This window comes from Petaurus breviceps, unplaced genomic scaffold (genome assembly GCF_028583685.1).
Source record: "Petaurus breviceps papuanus isolate PSGF00001 unplaced genomic scaffold, PetGlider_PUasm1.0 37, whole genome shotgun sequence".
NCBI lineage: Eukaryota > Metazoa > Chordata > Mammalia > Diprotodontia > Petauridae > Petaurus > Petaurus breviceps.
Window position 1 is genome coordinate 17,269,053 of NW_027186296.1, and position 15,065 is coordinate 17,284,117.

The window sequence follows — 15,065 nt, forward strand, 5'->3', positions numbered from 1 at the left end:
GGGTCAGGGAAAGAAATTTTAAATAAGCCCTTTCCTTAAGAAATTAAGCACTAGTTTAAATCATAGGAGACTGACTTACTCTGCAAAGTATATAAATCCACTTCTGACAAATTTATTCCATGCCTTTTGAGGACATTAAATATTTCATAAAATTTTACATAAAGTGAGGTTTTCCTGGTTAATCTATGGCAAAATGGCTTTCCCTTCCCAATCACTTGGGTATAGTATATGGGCAATAGCTAAAGATAGTATGGCTACAATAATTTAATATCTCACAAATACTTCAAAATGAAATTACTATGTAAATTATCATTCTAGAGGTAATCCATTATGCTCCCTACAGGTAAATGAGAATAAAAGGAGAAAAGTAATATCCTTCATAATATAAAGACACTCTTGTCTCCTAATTGGTTCTGTACTAATAACAATAACACAATGGTCAAATTTATTACCTGCATGTTTGTTACAGGTAGTGATATCTGATGATGTAATGTAATATGAGCAAGCATGGAGTGTGGAAACATGATTCCTAGGCAAACACGAAAAAAAAAATTTCTAACAGAAAAACTAAATTCAAGAGCCTTAAAAACATTTTCAGTGTTTATAAACCTAGAACACTAAAATGCATTATAAAACTAAATCTCTGCAGGTGAAATCACAGTCCTTCCAGAGAGAAAGAAAAGAAAAAAAATTCATTTTAGAAAAATAGTTCATGTCCATGAGATCTTTCAAAAAGTAGTTCAAGCCATTTGGTCCATACTTATTAGTACTACTTTATGTATAAAAGCTATTCACACACATTTTATTTAACAAGTTTAAAAAAAAGAGATCCAAAGTAAATCTTTCGTACTTACTTCAAGTAAGGACTTCTGTATGGAAAGTACATTTTCTTCTAAACTTTCTGTGAGGTTCAAGTACATAGCCACACAATGCAGGGGAGCCTGGACAGGGACAGCTGAACTGTACATTTCCCCCCTCACAAGGATACTAGAAAGCTACACAATAGATAACCAGTTACTACTGATTACTTGGAGTGCCACAATGTTAAAAAAGCTGGTACTCCATCAAAATGTATTAATTAGAGCATAAACAATCTGTCAATAAAAATATTCATAGATAAGCATGAATACCTATCATTCAGCAAACTTTCTTTGGAGTACTTAGACCTCTACAAAATATTTCAAAATATTGTAAAGAAAAAAACTTTTAAAAGCTGTTCATTCACCTCAAGAATCTTTTCTTTAAAAGTCTTTTGACATAGTCTGGTCATTTTATATGACTTAAAAGTCAGTGTACTAATGGAACGAACCGTAAGTCCTTCTAACCTAACATACGAAACTACTTAGGAACAGAAGGTATTGTTCTCCACCCCCAAAACTTCCATTTTTGGAGAACACAATGTCCAACTCTCTTAATTCCTATCAAACATACTTTTTTTACTCATTCAACCTTGTGCCATTAAAAAGTAGAATCCTCACATTAACTTATGAATGTAACTAAACATTCCAAGTAAAGGCCAAAAAATGTATAAAATAAGTTCATTTTACTTTTAGATACTATGCAACAGCTAAATAAAACATGCTAAAGATGATCAAACTTAATTAATTCAATTAATTAACTTTAATTCCAAATACAACATACAGTTTCTTACCTAGGAAACAGTAATCTTATCTGTGAGAATTTATTGTATACCAACTGAATCAAATAAGTATTGCTTCGAATTTAAATGACCTCTAGGAAAAAGGACAAATAATCTTTCCCTATTATAATTACTAAATTCATTCTGAAATCATTCTATAAACATCACCACATCTCCTTAAGTTTCTCACCAAGAAAAAGGCCTTTTTCTCCTCAATTAATTCCATTAGTGAAACACACATCTAGATCTTTTCAACAGCCTATATAGAATATAAGCCTCTTTTTACCAGAGAATGTAAAGCAGCAAATATCCAAACTTCTTTGTCAGTATTTTCAACTTCAGTTAACAGAACAGATGGCCTTAGTGACTGTGAGCTTCAATTTCCATGAAATCACCCTCACTCATATTACCAACCACATACAACACTTTTTATTCCAAGAGAAAGCAGTGAATAGAGGAGAAACAGTTACACACCTTCTAGAATAGATTAATAAATTCATGCAGATAATTCTGTTATTTTTAAAATGTACATTATAAATAATGATTTCAAGAACACACGCTAAACAGGGAGTTACTATCTTGAAAACAAACTATACTTGAAAAGGACTAAGGACCTGGCAGAGTGCTAGGTTCACAATGATAACCTAGATAACTCTAATCTTTGTTTTATGAATCACACCATGTTCAGAATATCTAAAAGCATTTTCATGTCAGTGGTTAAACCAAAATTCACTGTATTCTTCTACGGGGAAATTTCTCCTTTAGAACATAATTAAAACAATCACTATATTTAAAATATATATATATATATATAAGATCACAGAGATTTAGAGTAGGGAAGGGTTTTACAGATCATCAAATCCAATCTCCCCTAGTTTTACAGATGAGGAAACTGAGGTTCAAAGAGCAAAATTACTCAAGGTCACAAAGGAGTAAGTAGCCTATATACTTGATAATCAGCAGATGGTATAGAATAGAATATCAGAGCTAGAAGGGGATTATCTAGTCCAATTCCCTCATTTTGCAGAAAGCACTTTGGAAACCTTACAGCTTTAAACGAGTATGAGTTATTATAGCTATTATCATTATTATTACTAATCAGGAAACTGAGGCCAAGAAAAATTAATGAGGAAACTGAGGTTCAAGAAAAATGAATTAATTTGTCTATACCACGTAACTAGTTAGTGTCAAAGCAAGAAATAGAACTTTGGTTCCATTTTGGACTCCCAGTCCATTGATCTTTGCATTACACCACAATTAATCACTGAAAGATACTTATTCTGCCAATTTGTGTAGAACAACAGTTCAGTTTGATTTTTCTCTACAATATTTTGGTTCCAATTGTGCTGGAATGAGTCTGGATTGTGGTGGGAACTCACATAATACAACCCAAACAATTTATAAGGAACTGCAAAATAGGAGCTTTGGAAAAAATTCCAGTACGGCCATTACCTACAACTGTTCGTGCTTTGATTTTATTGAGGGTTTGCAATAAAACCCCATTGACATTCAAATAATATAAAATGTAAACAAATGCTAGATTTTATAACTCCTTCTAGTGGGCACCAAATATTAAAGCTGTCCAATAATTACATCAAAAGATGCTGAAAAATTAGTAGGAATATGCAATGAAAATCATACCTCTACAGGACAAGCACTCCATGCTCACAGGAGCTTCTCAATTCTACTATAGAACCCCTGAAGAAATAATGGAGTATGCATCACCCATCATTGAGTGTAAGAAGTGTGAGGGCATGGCATGGCATGGCATGGCAAGTCTGCTGTAGGTAAGTGCAGTTATCTTTCTTCCTGCTAAAGATCATAGTGTAAGTTTAAAGTTTTTCATCTCTAAACAAAACATCCCCAAGAATATCTATTCTCTTAGGACTACAAATCACTAAGCATTTCTAACCAAAACTACTAGATCCCCAAAAGGGAAACCAAATTGACTATCTAGAACAAGAACATAATCCCAAAGGTATTTCTGGTGACATCATAGACAGTGTGTGTAAACTCAGGTGAATTGTGAGATCACCTAGATGGCAAACTACATTAAGGTGTAACTTTAAGGAGACAGCCAACATTTTTTTTTAAATCAGCAGTTACAAATCTACTTTTAGGAATTATTGTTTTGTTGGTAAACTTGGATGCCCTTTGTTCTTTAAAGAGATTAGTTTACCAACTACTTAAAAACTTTTGAAAATAAATATTTTGTGACATAACTATATTTCCACAGTAACCAACTATGATATCATATATGTAATTGTGACTTTTAGGCAAACTATAAGGTACAAAAGTATACTGTCAAGCCCTAAACATCTGTTAGCTACTAAGGGAGGTTTTGAAATTTTTGAAAACGTTTAAAAATAGGAAAGGTAACCATTTGAATCATGGGTTCATAGCTCTAGAACTCGAAGAGACCTTAGAGGTCTGTAAACAATAAGGAAACCAAGGCTCAAGTGTTAAAATGATTTGTTCAAGGTCCCACAAGCAGCACACAGCAGGACTGGGATTCAAATCCAAGTCCTTGGACTCCAAACCCAACATCCTTTCCAGGTAGCAGTATTGATTAAATAGCCTCTGAAACTTCCTTCAAACTACAATGTAAGTGCTTCATTTGCATAATAATCGGCTGTCTAAAGGATATAGTTTCCTCTAGAGTCCTTCATTACTAACCACAGAAAATGAAAAAAACAAGCTCATTATCGAAATGTCACTCATCAAAAGTCAGTGATTTGCAGAGTTAGAAGGCACCATAGGCCACCTAGTCCAATCACCTCATTTTAGAGATGAAGAAACTTGAGGTCCAGATGGACCAAGGGTCTTGCCCAGTGTGACATGAGGTAATAAGTAACAGAAGCAGCACAGTAAGATTTTAACAGTTCCTGACACTAAATCGTTCAACACCTTTTTCACCACACTTGCTGCTGGCCAGCAGGGACCTAAAAAAATTCCAAGATTCTCTGACTTGTGGGTACCTTTGGATAAAATAACAGGACATAATAACAAAATGCAATGTAGTAAAATGTTTCTACTGATAGAATTCTAAAGTCTAGTCCACGGGTGGAAGACCTGCAGCCTTGAAGCCACATGTGGCCCTCTAAGTCCTCAAGTGCAGCCCTCTGACTGAATCCAAACTTCACAGAACAAACCCCTTAATAAAAGGATTTGTTCTGTAAAACTTGGACTCGGTCAAAAGGCCACACCCAAGGACCTAGAAGGTCATAGGTTCCCCACCCCTCTGTAGTACTCAAAGGTCAAAGTAAACACTATCTTATTACATAAAAGTCATTCATCTCTAGAGGAAAGGTAGTCCATAAAGTCTGTTGAATGACTTTAGAAATCAGCCTTCTTGTGGCAACTCCTTATCTGTACAACTTGTCTGCAGATAAACTCTTCTCCCCATCCTGCTAAAGCTTCTCTTCTAGTATTTCCCACTTTCTAGTAGAACTCTTTCTTTCTGGCATTTCTTTGTGCCACACTGTTATTTCCAGCAAAAGGAAATATTCTACCAGGAGAGAGGGAAATGCTAAGAATATTCTGACTTTTCAAGAGTCAAAGGCCTATGGCTTTAACCACTTCCTACATGATAATATAATATCCTGGACACTAGCTAAGCCCTGAAATTTCCATCACAATGGCCCAATCAATCCAACAACTCTAACTACTTTCTCTACTGAATGATACTACTCTAATCACTCCCTCCTCATTCTTTGATTGGATTACTAACTCAAGATAACTAATCCCCAAGAGTCATCACTAGCCAATTATCCACAGTTTAGGGAAGAAACATGGAGGAAGGTTAGGAAGGGCATCAATGAAAATAGCTCCAATATATCTCTACTATCTCTTCTGTCACTTAAGAGCCATGGGGGGCATTAAGAACATATAGAAATCATCATTCTGCATATATGGCCTGCAGAGGAAGACTTCTATAGTAAAGTGTTCGATTTTGAATTTTCTTCCTCATTCTGGGCTCATTTCCAGTTAGTAAGTCTAAAAATGCTCCGCGTGAAACAGCAGTCAACCAAGTACAAAAATAATTATTTCCAATCCTTATAGCAAAACCAAAAATTGTTAAAATAAAAATAAATAAGAAAATTTGGTTTGCCATGAATAAAAAACAAATGAATACCCTCTCAATTAGATCTCAAAGTACTTTTAATAAAATGTTATCTGATGGTAGTGGCCTTAAATTGTTTATTTTTCCTTCAAAAAGAAAGTGACAGTTCAAAAAATAGCTCTACATGTCTTTTAAGGTGGAGAATCCATTACTTCTCACATCAAATTCAGAGTAGGAACAAGTAAAAAAAGAAAATTTACTAGTCCTGCATTTGAGGAAGGCCCCAAGAGGAGAGTTACAAAAGTAGTATTAGTTGGGCCTTCAATGTTCAAAATTATCAGTAACTTAGAAGAATATATTTCAAATTCACAACACGAAACTAGAAGGGATAGCTAGCATGAATCACTCTCTAAAACCAAATCTAATGATGAAATGTAATTGGGATAGACATATAGTCCTACTTGGGTTCAAAAAATCTAATGTACGAGGGCAGCATAGGGAAGGTATGGCTAGTCAACAATTACCATAAAAAAGACCTAAGATTTTTTTAGTGAATTGCCAAGCTCACCAAAGTTAAGAAGATATGGCAGTCAAAAGAGCTCATGCAATCCTTGTGCTGTATTAATAGAAACATGGTATCTATAACAACTTTGATCTGGTCAGATGATACACATCTGAAGAAATGAGTTGTTCCGAACCCTATATCTTTAAAAGAAACATATTCAGGGTAACATAACCAAGATGGTGAAGTTAATTCAAAAACTGCCATACAAGTTTGATAACTAGGACAGCATACACAAAAGTACAGAGAGAATTGCTATATTCATGTATCTCCCTCCATAAGAGGGAGATTATAGCAGTTTTACATGGTACCCAAAGGAAGAATTATCTTTCTATAAAGCTGCAGAGAAGCAGATTCCAGCTTATATAAGAAAAAGTTTGTAAACGCTAAAGTTGTCCAAAAGTAGAATAGTGTGCTTGCCTCAAGATATACTGACTCCCCCAGCCCCCTTTCCCCCAGGTCTTCACTGGATGGCCACCTCCAGCTATGTTGCAGAAACCATGGCTGATTAGACATACAAGGAATCTATAAAACCTCTGGTTGCTTCCAGCTCAGAGATTATATAAGTCTAGGAATTTCTCCACAAAAATATCACAGAATATGACTTTCACCTGAAAATAAGAATAAAATAAATAATAGATTTAGGAGTCCCCTTTTGGGTTGACTTGTTACCTCTTTCTCTCTGGCATAATCCTCTTGACCATATTCCTCTTCGTCATTTTGAACCTGAAGAGCCACACTGCCAAAGTCTAGTGACATGGTCCTTCTGAAAAAGCAGGTTTTTCAACCCCAAATTCAACAAACATTTAGTAAGACACAGTCCCACTCTCATGGGCCATATAATCCAATAAAATATGGGATAGAAATAATTATAATACAAAACAGTACCTGATAAGTGCACAAGAAACATACAACACACTTTGTGAAGCCTGATGAGAGAAAAGAACCTTAATAATTAAGTACATCAGAAGACATTTCCTAAGCATGGTAACAACTGAGTACAGTTTTAAAGGATAAGTAAGGATTCAACAGTGGCAAGGACAGACCTTCCAGGAAAAGTGAAGAGCCTGAGTAAAGGCATGGAGATGAGGAAAGCATACATGTCATGGAGATAGGAAGTAGCCCCCTCCAGGCGTGGCCACAAGAACATGCAGAGGAGGCTGTAGTCAAAAGTGTTAGATAGGAAAGAGTGAAGGTTATTAGAGAAGGAAAGGGGAATCATTAAAGGAGGAAAAGACCAAGACCAGGTCTTATGCATAAGGAAGAAGCCTGGAGAATTAAAAGAAGGTGGGAAGAGTTGTTGGAAGGCTCCCACAATAGCCTAAAAAGATGGTAATGATGGCATGTACTAGTACAGGATAAGACAAATGAAAGAAAAAATGCAGAGGCAGGATCAATAAAACCTAGCAATTAACTAGATATGAGGGGCAAAAGAGATAGAAGAATCAAAAATAATACCAAGGTTTTGGATATGGGAGTATAAACGAATAGTAGGGTGACATACAGAAATGATGTTAAAAAGAAGAACAGGTTTTTGGAAAAGGATAATAACTATGATTTATTTTCAACATGAGTATTTTACTTTAAAATCTCACTTATCTTAAAAAACCCTTATGAAAACAAAAAGTCAAAACCAAAAATCATTGTGTTTGTCCTTTGTTTTCAAAGAAGACCTTGGCATCAGGGAAATGATGACCTGACTTATAGTTGACTTTGATCTGGGTGAGGGAGGGCTGTACAAGGTCACCAGCCTCACTTTCTCCTCCAGAGCCATCTGAGTGACCAGATATTCATCAGGATAACTGGAGATAACCCAAGATGCAATGGGAGACCCTGGTCCTTTTAGACTAAGGTCTTTTCATATAATTCACTCAGAGTGAGGTAACACCCATTTAGTGAATAGGCCTCTTAAGAAGTAAGTCAAGGGGTGGCCAGGTAGCATAGCAAGTAAGAGCATCGGCTCCAGTGTCGGGATGACCTGGGGATCGAATCTGAGCTCAGATACTTAGCACCACACCCAGAAATAACTGGCCTTGTAACCTTGAGCAAGTTACTTAACTCCAACTGCTTAAAAAAAAAGTCAAAAGATGTCCCCTTTAATTAGAAAAAAAGAAAAAAATCAAGTTGGGAGGGGAAGACCAGAAAGAAAGAAAGGAAAGAAGGGAAAAAAGAAGGAAGGAAAGAGAAAGGAAGGAAGGAAAACAGAAAGGAAGAAAGAGAGAGAAATCTAGCCAGTAAACCCCAAGTTAAGTAGGTGACTTCTGGCCATAAAAATTTACCTTCCTTTGGACAGGAGGAGAGGGAGAGGGAGAGGCAGGCAGTGGAGTAAATATACAAAGTTTTTCAAAAATCAACCATCTATATACAAAAATCTATATTAGGAGCTTTTAAACATTTCATATTAACATAATAACTTTGATAATTATATAAGTGATATGTTTTTTTAAAAGCTATCAATAAAAATTAATTTTTAAAAAACAATCCTAAATTGTATGTTAGTTGTTTCTACCAAGAAGCCCATTTAAATCCTGGCAATTTCCATATGTTAAAGTCCTCTTGCAAGTAACAAATGTCCTGCTCCAAAATTTAATAAACTCAGGTTCTGGCACCCAAAGGAAACAAAACTGATCACTTAGAAGTTCTGGCAGCTATGGAGAAGTCAATTCCAAAAGTAACAATAACTCCAAGATATTAAGAGCTGTAACAGAAGGAAAAAGGCAAAAGATATATTTTCAAATATAGTCACAAAGTTGCTAATGATTTGAATTAACACTAAAAGTATACCAATTTTGCAAACTTCAAAGACTTCAAAGCCCTGAATAATCTTGACAAACAGAAAGGTATGACTGCTAGGCTTCCAATGATTTTATTCTTTTTAATATTAACAAAATTTTTATCCTCTCCTGAGTTTCTGACTTGTTCCTTTTACTACCATTTTGAAGTACAAGAGAAACACATAAAACTCAAAGGGTATTGTACTGTAAAGAACCTGATTTCTGGTGACAACTGTTGAAGACTGAATTCTCAGTTGGGATACCAAGTATCCAAAACACCTCCCTCTTGCAAAATGGCTACAAATCAATTTGTTTTATTTCCAGAGCTTTCCTAGAACTACCTCTGATGATTGATTAATTTGTTCCTTGTTTGGTGGTATCAAATCATAAAAGACTTAGTGAACTTCTCTATCATATAAATCAGTATCAATAAAATAGTTAGACAGACCAACTCCAAATTATATACTATTAAAACCTAAGGTGTGTGCAAAAGTTCTCATATAACCAACCTAGCAAATTTCCCCATTGCAAAATACTGGTATATAGAGACTATTTTTTTTCCTCATTAAGAACACAGTTCCTTAAAAATAATTAATTTGCAAGAGGATTGCAAACAATGATTGAACGAAGTGGAAAAAAGACTGGATTGGGAATCAGGATTTTAACTTTGTCTCTATAACCAAATAGCTGTATAATCTTGGGCAAATTTAACGTCAATTCTCTGGGTCTGTTTTGCCATCTGTAAAATGAAAGAGTTGAATGTGCTCTATAAGGTTCCTTAAAATTCTAAAATTATTTGGATTCAATAACTTTAAAAGTGCATATTTTAAATTAGTCATTAAAATTAGCACATGCCATGAGTCAAAATGAGGCCAAAAGTCTTAATAATGATAGCTTATTTGCATAACACTTTATGGTTTACAAAGCAGTTTTAAACATACTGTTTCATTTTATTCTTAAAACAACTCTGTAAGGTGGGTATGATGGGAAAAAAACCTAGGCCAGAAAGGACTGAATGACTTATCTAAGGTCATATTGCTAATAAGTTGGCAGGGTTCAAAATTGGGTTGTCTCTCTAATTCTTTCCAATATACACCCAGCTCCCTCTAGACTAGGGATTCTTAAGGTTTTTGTGTGTCAGGTCCCCTGTGGAAGTCTAGTAAAGCCTACGGGCCCCTTTGCAGGATATTTTTAAATGCATAAAATATATAGGGTTACAAAAAGAAATCAATTATATTGAAATAGTTGCAAAAATATTTGAAAAACAAGTTCATAGACACCAGGTTAAGAACGCTCACTCTATAAGGAAATTAAATAATCTCAGCTTCTCCCTTACCCTGGCTTCAGTTTAAGTTTTCAAGATTGAATCTGAAGTGTCCACGGTTATAGACAGGGATTGGTGTTCTCTTATCCATACTGCCATTCTAGTGACAAGAGAAGCATCATGAAGGATGGGCAGATTGGCAAGAATAGGTTATATGTCAGTGAACATTTTTGCATGCACATAAGTTTTCTGAGTCAACCCTTCAAGTCTCATTTATGAAACATACTGACAGACAGATCTAAGAGTAATTTAAACAGCAAAACAAGGAAGACAGAGGTAAAAAAAAAAATGACCAAAATATTTTGGCCAAATGTAATGCTATGTATCACTCAGAAAGGAACTAGGTTTTATCAGAGATGACCATAATTAGGAAGAATGAACAAATAAAATGGGAATCAGTGTAAATGACCAGCAGAAATTTAAAACAAATTTTCCTTAAGAGAAAGCAACAGTATTCCTTAAAGTCAAAAGATAAATAAGCAGCAAAGAAAGACTGTGAATTCTATTTTTAGAATATACTCATATTTCAGGTGGAATGGTCTATGAAACAATGAGTCTAAAGGAAATCACTTTAGAGACTATCATATCCAATCCCTTTATTTTACAGAAGAGGAAAATGTGGCCCAAAATTTAAATGACCATCTCAAATTCTAAAAAGTACAAAGCTGTTTCTGGATATAAATGTAAGCTACCATCTATCATATGTATAAACAGTCCTGCTATATAGACGTAGCACCTTTGAAAGACATGTCTGGTCTGTACAATTTTGGTTAAGTCACAAGTTCTCTAATTTTTTTCCCTAATTTTCTTTTCCTCATCTATAAAACAGTATGCTCTGCCTATTCAGAGTTGTTGTAGGGATCGAATGAGAAAAATCTTTTGTTTTACTGCAACACTATGCAAATGTAAGGTAGTATAGAAAAAAGACAAGCATGACTTGGGCTGAATATTGAGGGTGGGAGGCACTAAAAAACTATGTGTGTCTGACCCATCCTCAATTCCCAGTCCTACTCTGTCTGGTACCTTTGGCTTGACCCCTACAATGAAGCTCCAAGTTCTGATCTCCACACTCCTTTGGCTCAACATTTGGTACAACTCTATGCAGAGTAAATTTAGAAAGGCCCACAGGCTTGTTATGTTAATTCTCTTCTCTACAAGTGCAAGTACTACTATACATACCTAGCACCAAAAAAAGAGAAAAAGTAATAATAATTTTAAAAGTAGACAAAGGGCTCACCTGTGGTTGTAATATGTCAAAAACTGCTAAGAAAATGTGTAAAAACATCTAAAATCCATTCACTCTTTTAGATGAAGACCAAGTCTAATAAGCAAAAAAAAAAAATCAAACTGGTTTTCTAAGGGCAGCTAAAGATAAGTTACAATAACTTAAGATGAATGTGTAGTTGTTGATTACGATTATAGATGCGGAGCTCTAATGAAGTAGAGAAGTCATCTAGTCTAGTCCCTGCATTTACTAATGAGAAAACTAAGGCTCAGAGAAGGAAAGTGACTCTTCCAAGGTCACATAAGAGTCAGAATTAGAACTCAGGTCTTCTGACCCCAAATTCAGATTAATAAAGTATTTTTATCAGGTTTAAGATAATGAATTCAGTTTTTAAAATATTCAAAAGTAAACAGTCTTTAAAATTAAAAAAAAATTATCAAGAAATAATACACAGAAAACAAATTTTAAGGCTTAAGGGATGTTCAAATAAGCAACTGAATGAAATCAAAGCCTCCGCATTCGAAAAAGTGAAGTTAAATTATCCACCAGAAAAAAAATTATTTAGGGCCTCCAAAGTTAACAAGCAAGTTAGAGCATTAGTAAATATTTAAGATAAAACCCTATCTTATCTTAAGCTGAGAAAAATAAACAGTATGGAGCAGTGCATAGACCACTGCCCAGGAGTCAGGAAGACCTGAGTTCAAATCCCACATCAGCTACTTATATTGTGATCCTGGACAAGCCACTTAACCCTATTTGCCTCACTCTTCTCATCTGTAAAATGAGCTGGAGAAGGAAATGGCAAATCACTCGAGTTTCTCTCCCAAAAGTGGTCACGAAGGGTCAAACACAGCTTAAATACTCAACCACCACCACCACCACCACCACCACCTAAAAACCAAGTCTTTTTCACTCTATACAGTTCAAAGATAAGATGATTCCACTGATACTGGGAACTTCTGAGAAAGAAATACGTTGCAACAATGCGACCATTATTCACTCTTAGAGAGTAGTTGGGGCACTGAGAATTTAATTAAGTGATTTGCCCAGGGTCACAATGCCAGTAGGGTTGAGATGGGATTTGAACCCAAATCTCCCTTGACTAGAAGAGAGAGACAGAGAGACAGAGACAGACAGAAACAGCGGGCATCGTTTCCTCGGGGTTAAATGCCCCCACCATGCCCGGGGCAGCCACTGGGTGCGCTGGGCTTAGACACTCTAAAAGGTCCTCCCTTGGTGACTCTCCTTGGAAGAAGGGGGAGCACTTCTATGTTTGGTCCCGCGGTGGACCAGCCCACAGGGACAGGATGGGTCATGGACATGGCCCGGGAGGTCTTCACCTGGCCGGCTTCCTTTAGAAGTGCCCCCTACCCACCTAGAACCAAGAAAGGCGGGCATTGCTACGGTTGGTCCAAAGCGGACTAGTCAGGGAGGCAGGCCAGGGTACGGGGGTCAAGGGCATGGCCTGGCAGGCGCACCCAGCCCCAGGCGTTAGCTTTGCCTTCGGGCCGGGCCGCCAGAACCTGGGCCTTGACAATTCCAGAATCCAGGCGCCCGACAACGCCGGGACGATGGACCGGGCCGCGGGCTCGTACTGAGGAGAAGGGCCACCTGCCGGGTTTGGGATGACAGATTGAAGCGGGCTGGGGCTCGGTGGCCCGAGGGTCCCCCAACCCAGAAGCCCCGGGGAGCGCGTCCCCCCGCCCCTTCCCAACCCGTTACCGCCGCCCCAAAACGCAAAAAGCGAAGCTCTCACCTGGGGCTGTGGTCTCCGCCGACGCCGTAGCTGCAGGGGGGACGGGAACACCGGAAAAGGAACACTTTCCAGAAGCGCCCCTTCACACAACAGAACCCTCTCCACTCCCTTCTGCCGCTGCTTCCTCGTTACAACCGAACTTGAAGAGAAGCGGAAGCTTGAGGAGCAGTGGACTCCTGCAATCGACCAGCAGAAACCCGGAGGTAGGCGGGGCTAAATTGGCTTGGGGGAGGGAATCGAAGGGCCAGAGTGCTACTTTCTTCCAAGGTAGGTTGCAGCACCACTCGCGGTTGCGAATGTGAGGCTGTTTGAAAGCGGGCGCCAGAGCTGGCGGGAAGTTCAGGTCATTCGACCATTGGTGGAGGCGCAAGCCAATCGGAGCCTGCTTGCAGGAGGGGCGGGTTGATAGATTACCTAGACACCCAAAGTCTAAGTTTTAAGTCCTAAGATTTCAAACTCTTTGCAAATGAAATTCAGAGAATTCAAGGATTTGTCCATATGGTTTTCCAGGACAGGATGTAGACTCCTTAAGGGCAGCATCCCCAACACCTAACGCAATTCTGGACACAATGTTGTGTGTGCTAATAAATGCTTATTGATTCATTGATAACACTGCTAGACTATTACCAAATCAAGGATTCAACCTCAGGTCTTCTGACAGCTAATTTAGCACCCTTTTCCTCACACTATGTTGCTTATGTAAATGATTAGAGTCACTTTCTTGAAAAGAGATTAATTTTATCTTCATTCTTTAAGGGAAGGAAAGAATATTCACAATAGGAATTTGGGAATGAAGATTCATGACCACAGCATTTCGTGTAATTTGGTTCTATATCTGACTGAAGAAATAGATCTAGAAAATACAATGGTATTCAAAGGGTTTTCAGGTTTTTGGTCAGTCTTTGTAAACCTATATAGGGTAGTCTTATTAGTCCAAGGACAATTGCCAACAAAATTTTTATTGAGTACCTACCTCATACAAAGTAGTCACTGTGCTTAATCAAATACTTTGACAATTCTGTAATCTCTTTGTCCTGGGTATACTTCCTTTAAAGACACAAATCACAGACCATTCATGTCTGACCAACCTATGTGAGTATTGGCCGAGTCTTGTGATTTCTTTAACCATACACATACTCATGCATGTGTGCACACACACACACACCTATCCATTAATTTTATTTACTCTTTGTGATCGAGCCATCTTTTTTTCTTATAATACATCTCCCCATTGACATCCTTTACACCAACTCTTTTATGTCTTATAAACTACTCATATCTACCATGTTACTCTTTATTGCCCTCTGAATCTCCCTTAACTTTAATTCTTGGGGGTTAGCATTCCATGACTTTTAGGAACGCTAAACATTACTAATATTAAAAGGACCTTTGTTTCAGGGGAGAAGTTTAGGGTCATTAACAGAACTTTGCAGCTCTCCAAAGATAATCCAGTATACTTTCCTCTTCTTCTTTCACCCTGGGCTTAGTTCATTGTGTATTGGTAGTATCTGTCCCAGACAGATAGACAGATGGATTCATTCTTTGGATGGCCCACCAACTGCATATCACAATCTGGATGATAGATATTTTTCAACTTTTTTTTTCTGTGAGGATAGTTATGGATCTCAGAAGACACTGCAGTACTATAGGATTCAATGAAACTGGCACAAAATAATCCACCAATAGAAACATCTGGGAGACTTAACTAGTGGTAAAGTTTCT

The 15,065-nt window shown here is 37.1% G+C and overlaps 1 protein-coding gene across 12 annotated transcripts in view; it reads right to left on the reverse strand.

Annotated features, from left to right (window-relative positions):
• CEP152 (centrosomal protein 152) overlaps positions 1 to 13,530 on the reverse strand; it is a 109,237-nt gene extending 95,707 nt beyond the window's left edge. For 5 of the 12 annotated variants that reach the window (XM_069097998.1, XM_069098001.1, XM_069098003.1 and 2 more), the window contains exons 1-3: positions 13,344 to 13,529; positions 10,375 to 10,462; positions 6,937 to 7,030 (exon numbers count right to left, since the gene is read on the reverse strand). In XM_069097998.1, the coding sequence (XP_068954099.1) occupies positions 6,937 to 7,023 (87 nt within the window). In that variant the 5' untranslated portion in view covers positions 7,024 to 7,030; positions 10,375 to 10,462; positions 13,344 to 13,529. Of the gene's footprint in view, positions 1 to 6,936; positions 7,031 to 7,152; positions 7,194 to 10,374; positions 10,463 to 13,343 lie in introns of those variants that run through there. The other 7 variants (XM_069098000.1, XM_069098005.1, XM_069097999.1 and 4 more) reach the window with 5 other exon arrangements.
• Between the last annotated feature and the right edge of the window lie 1,535 nt (positions 13,531 to 15,065).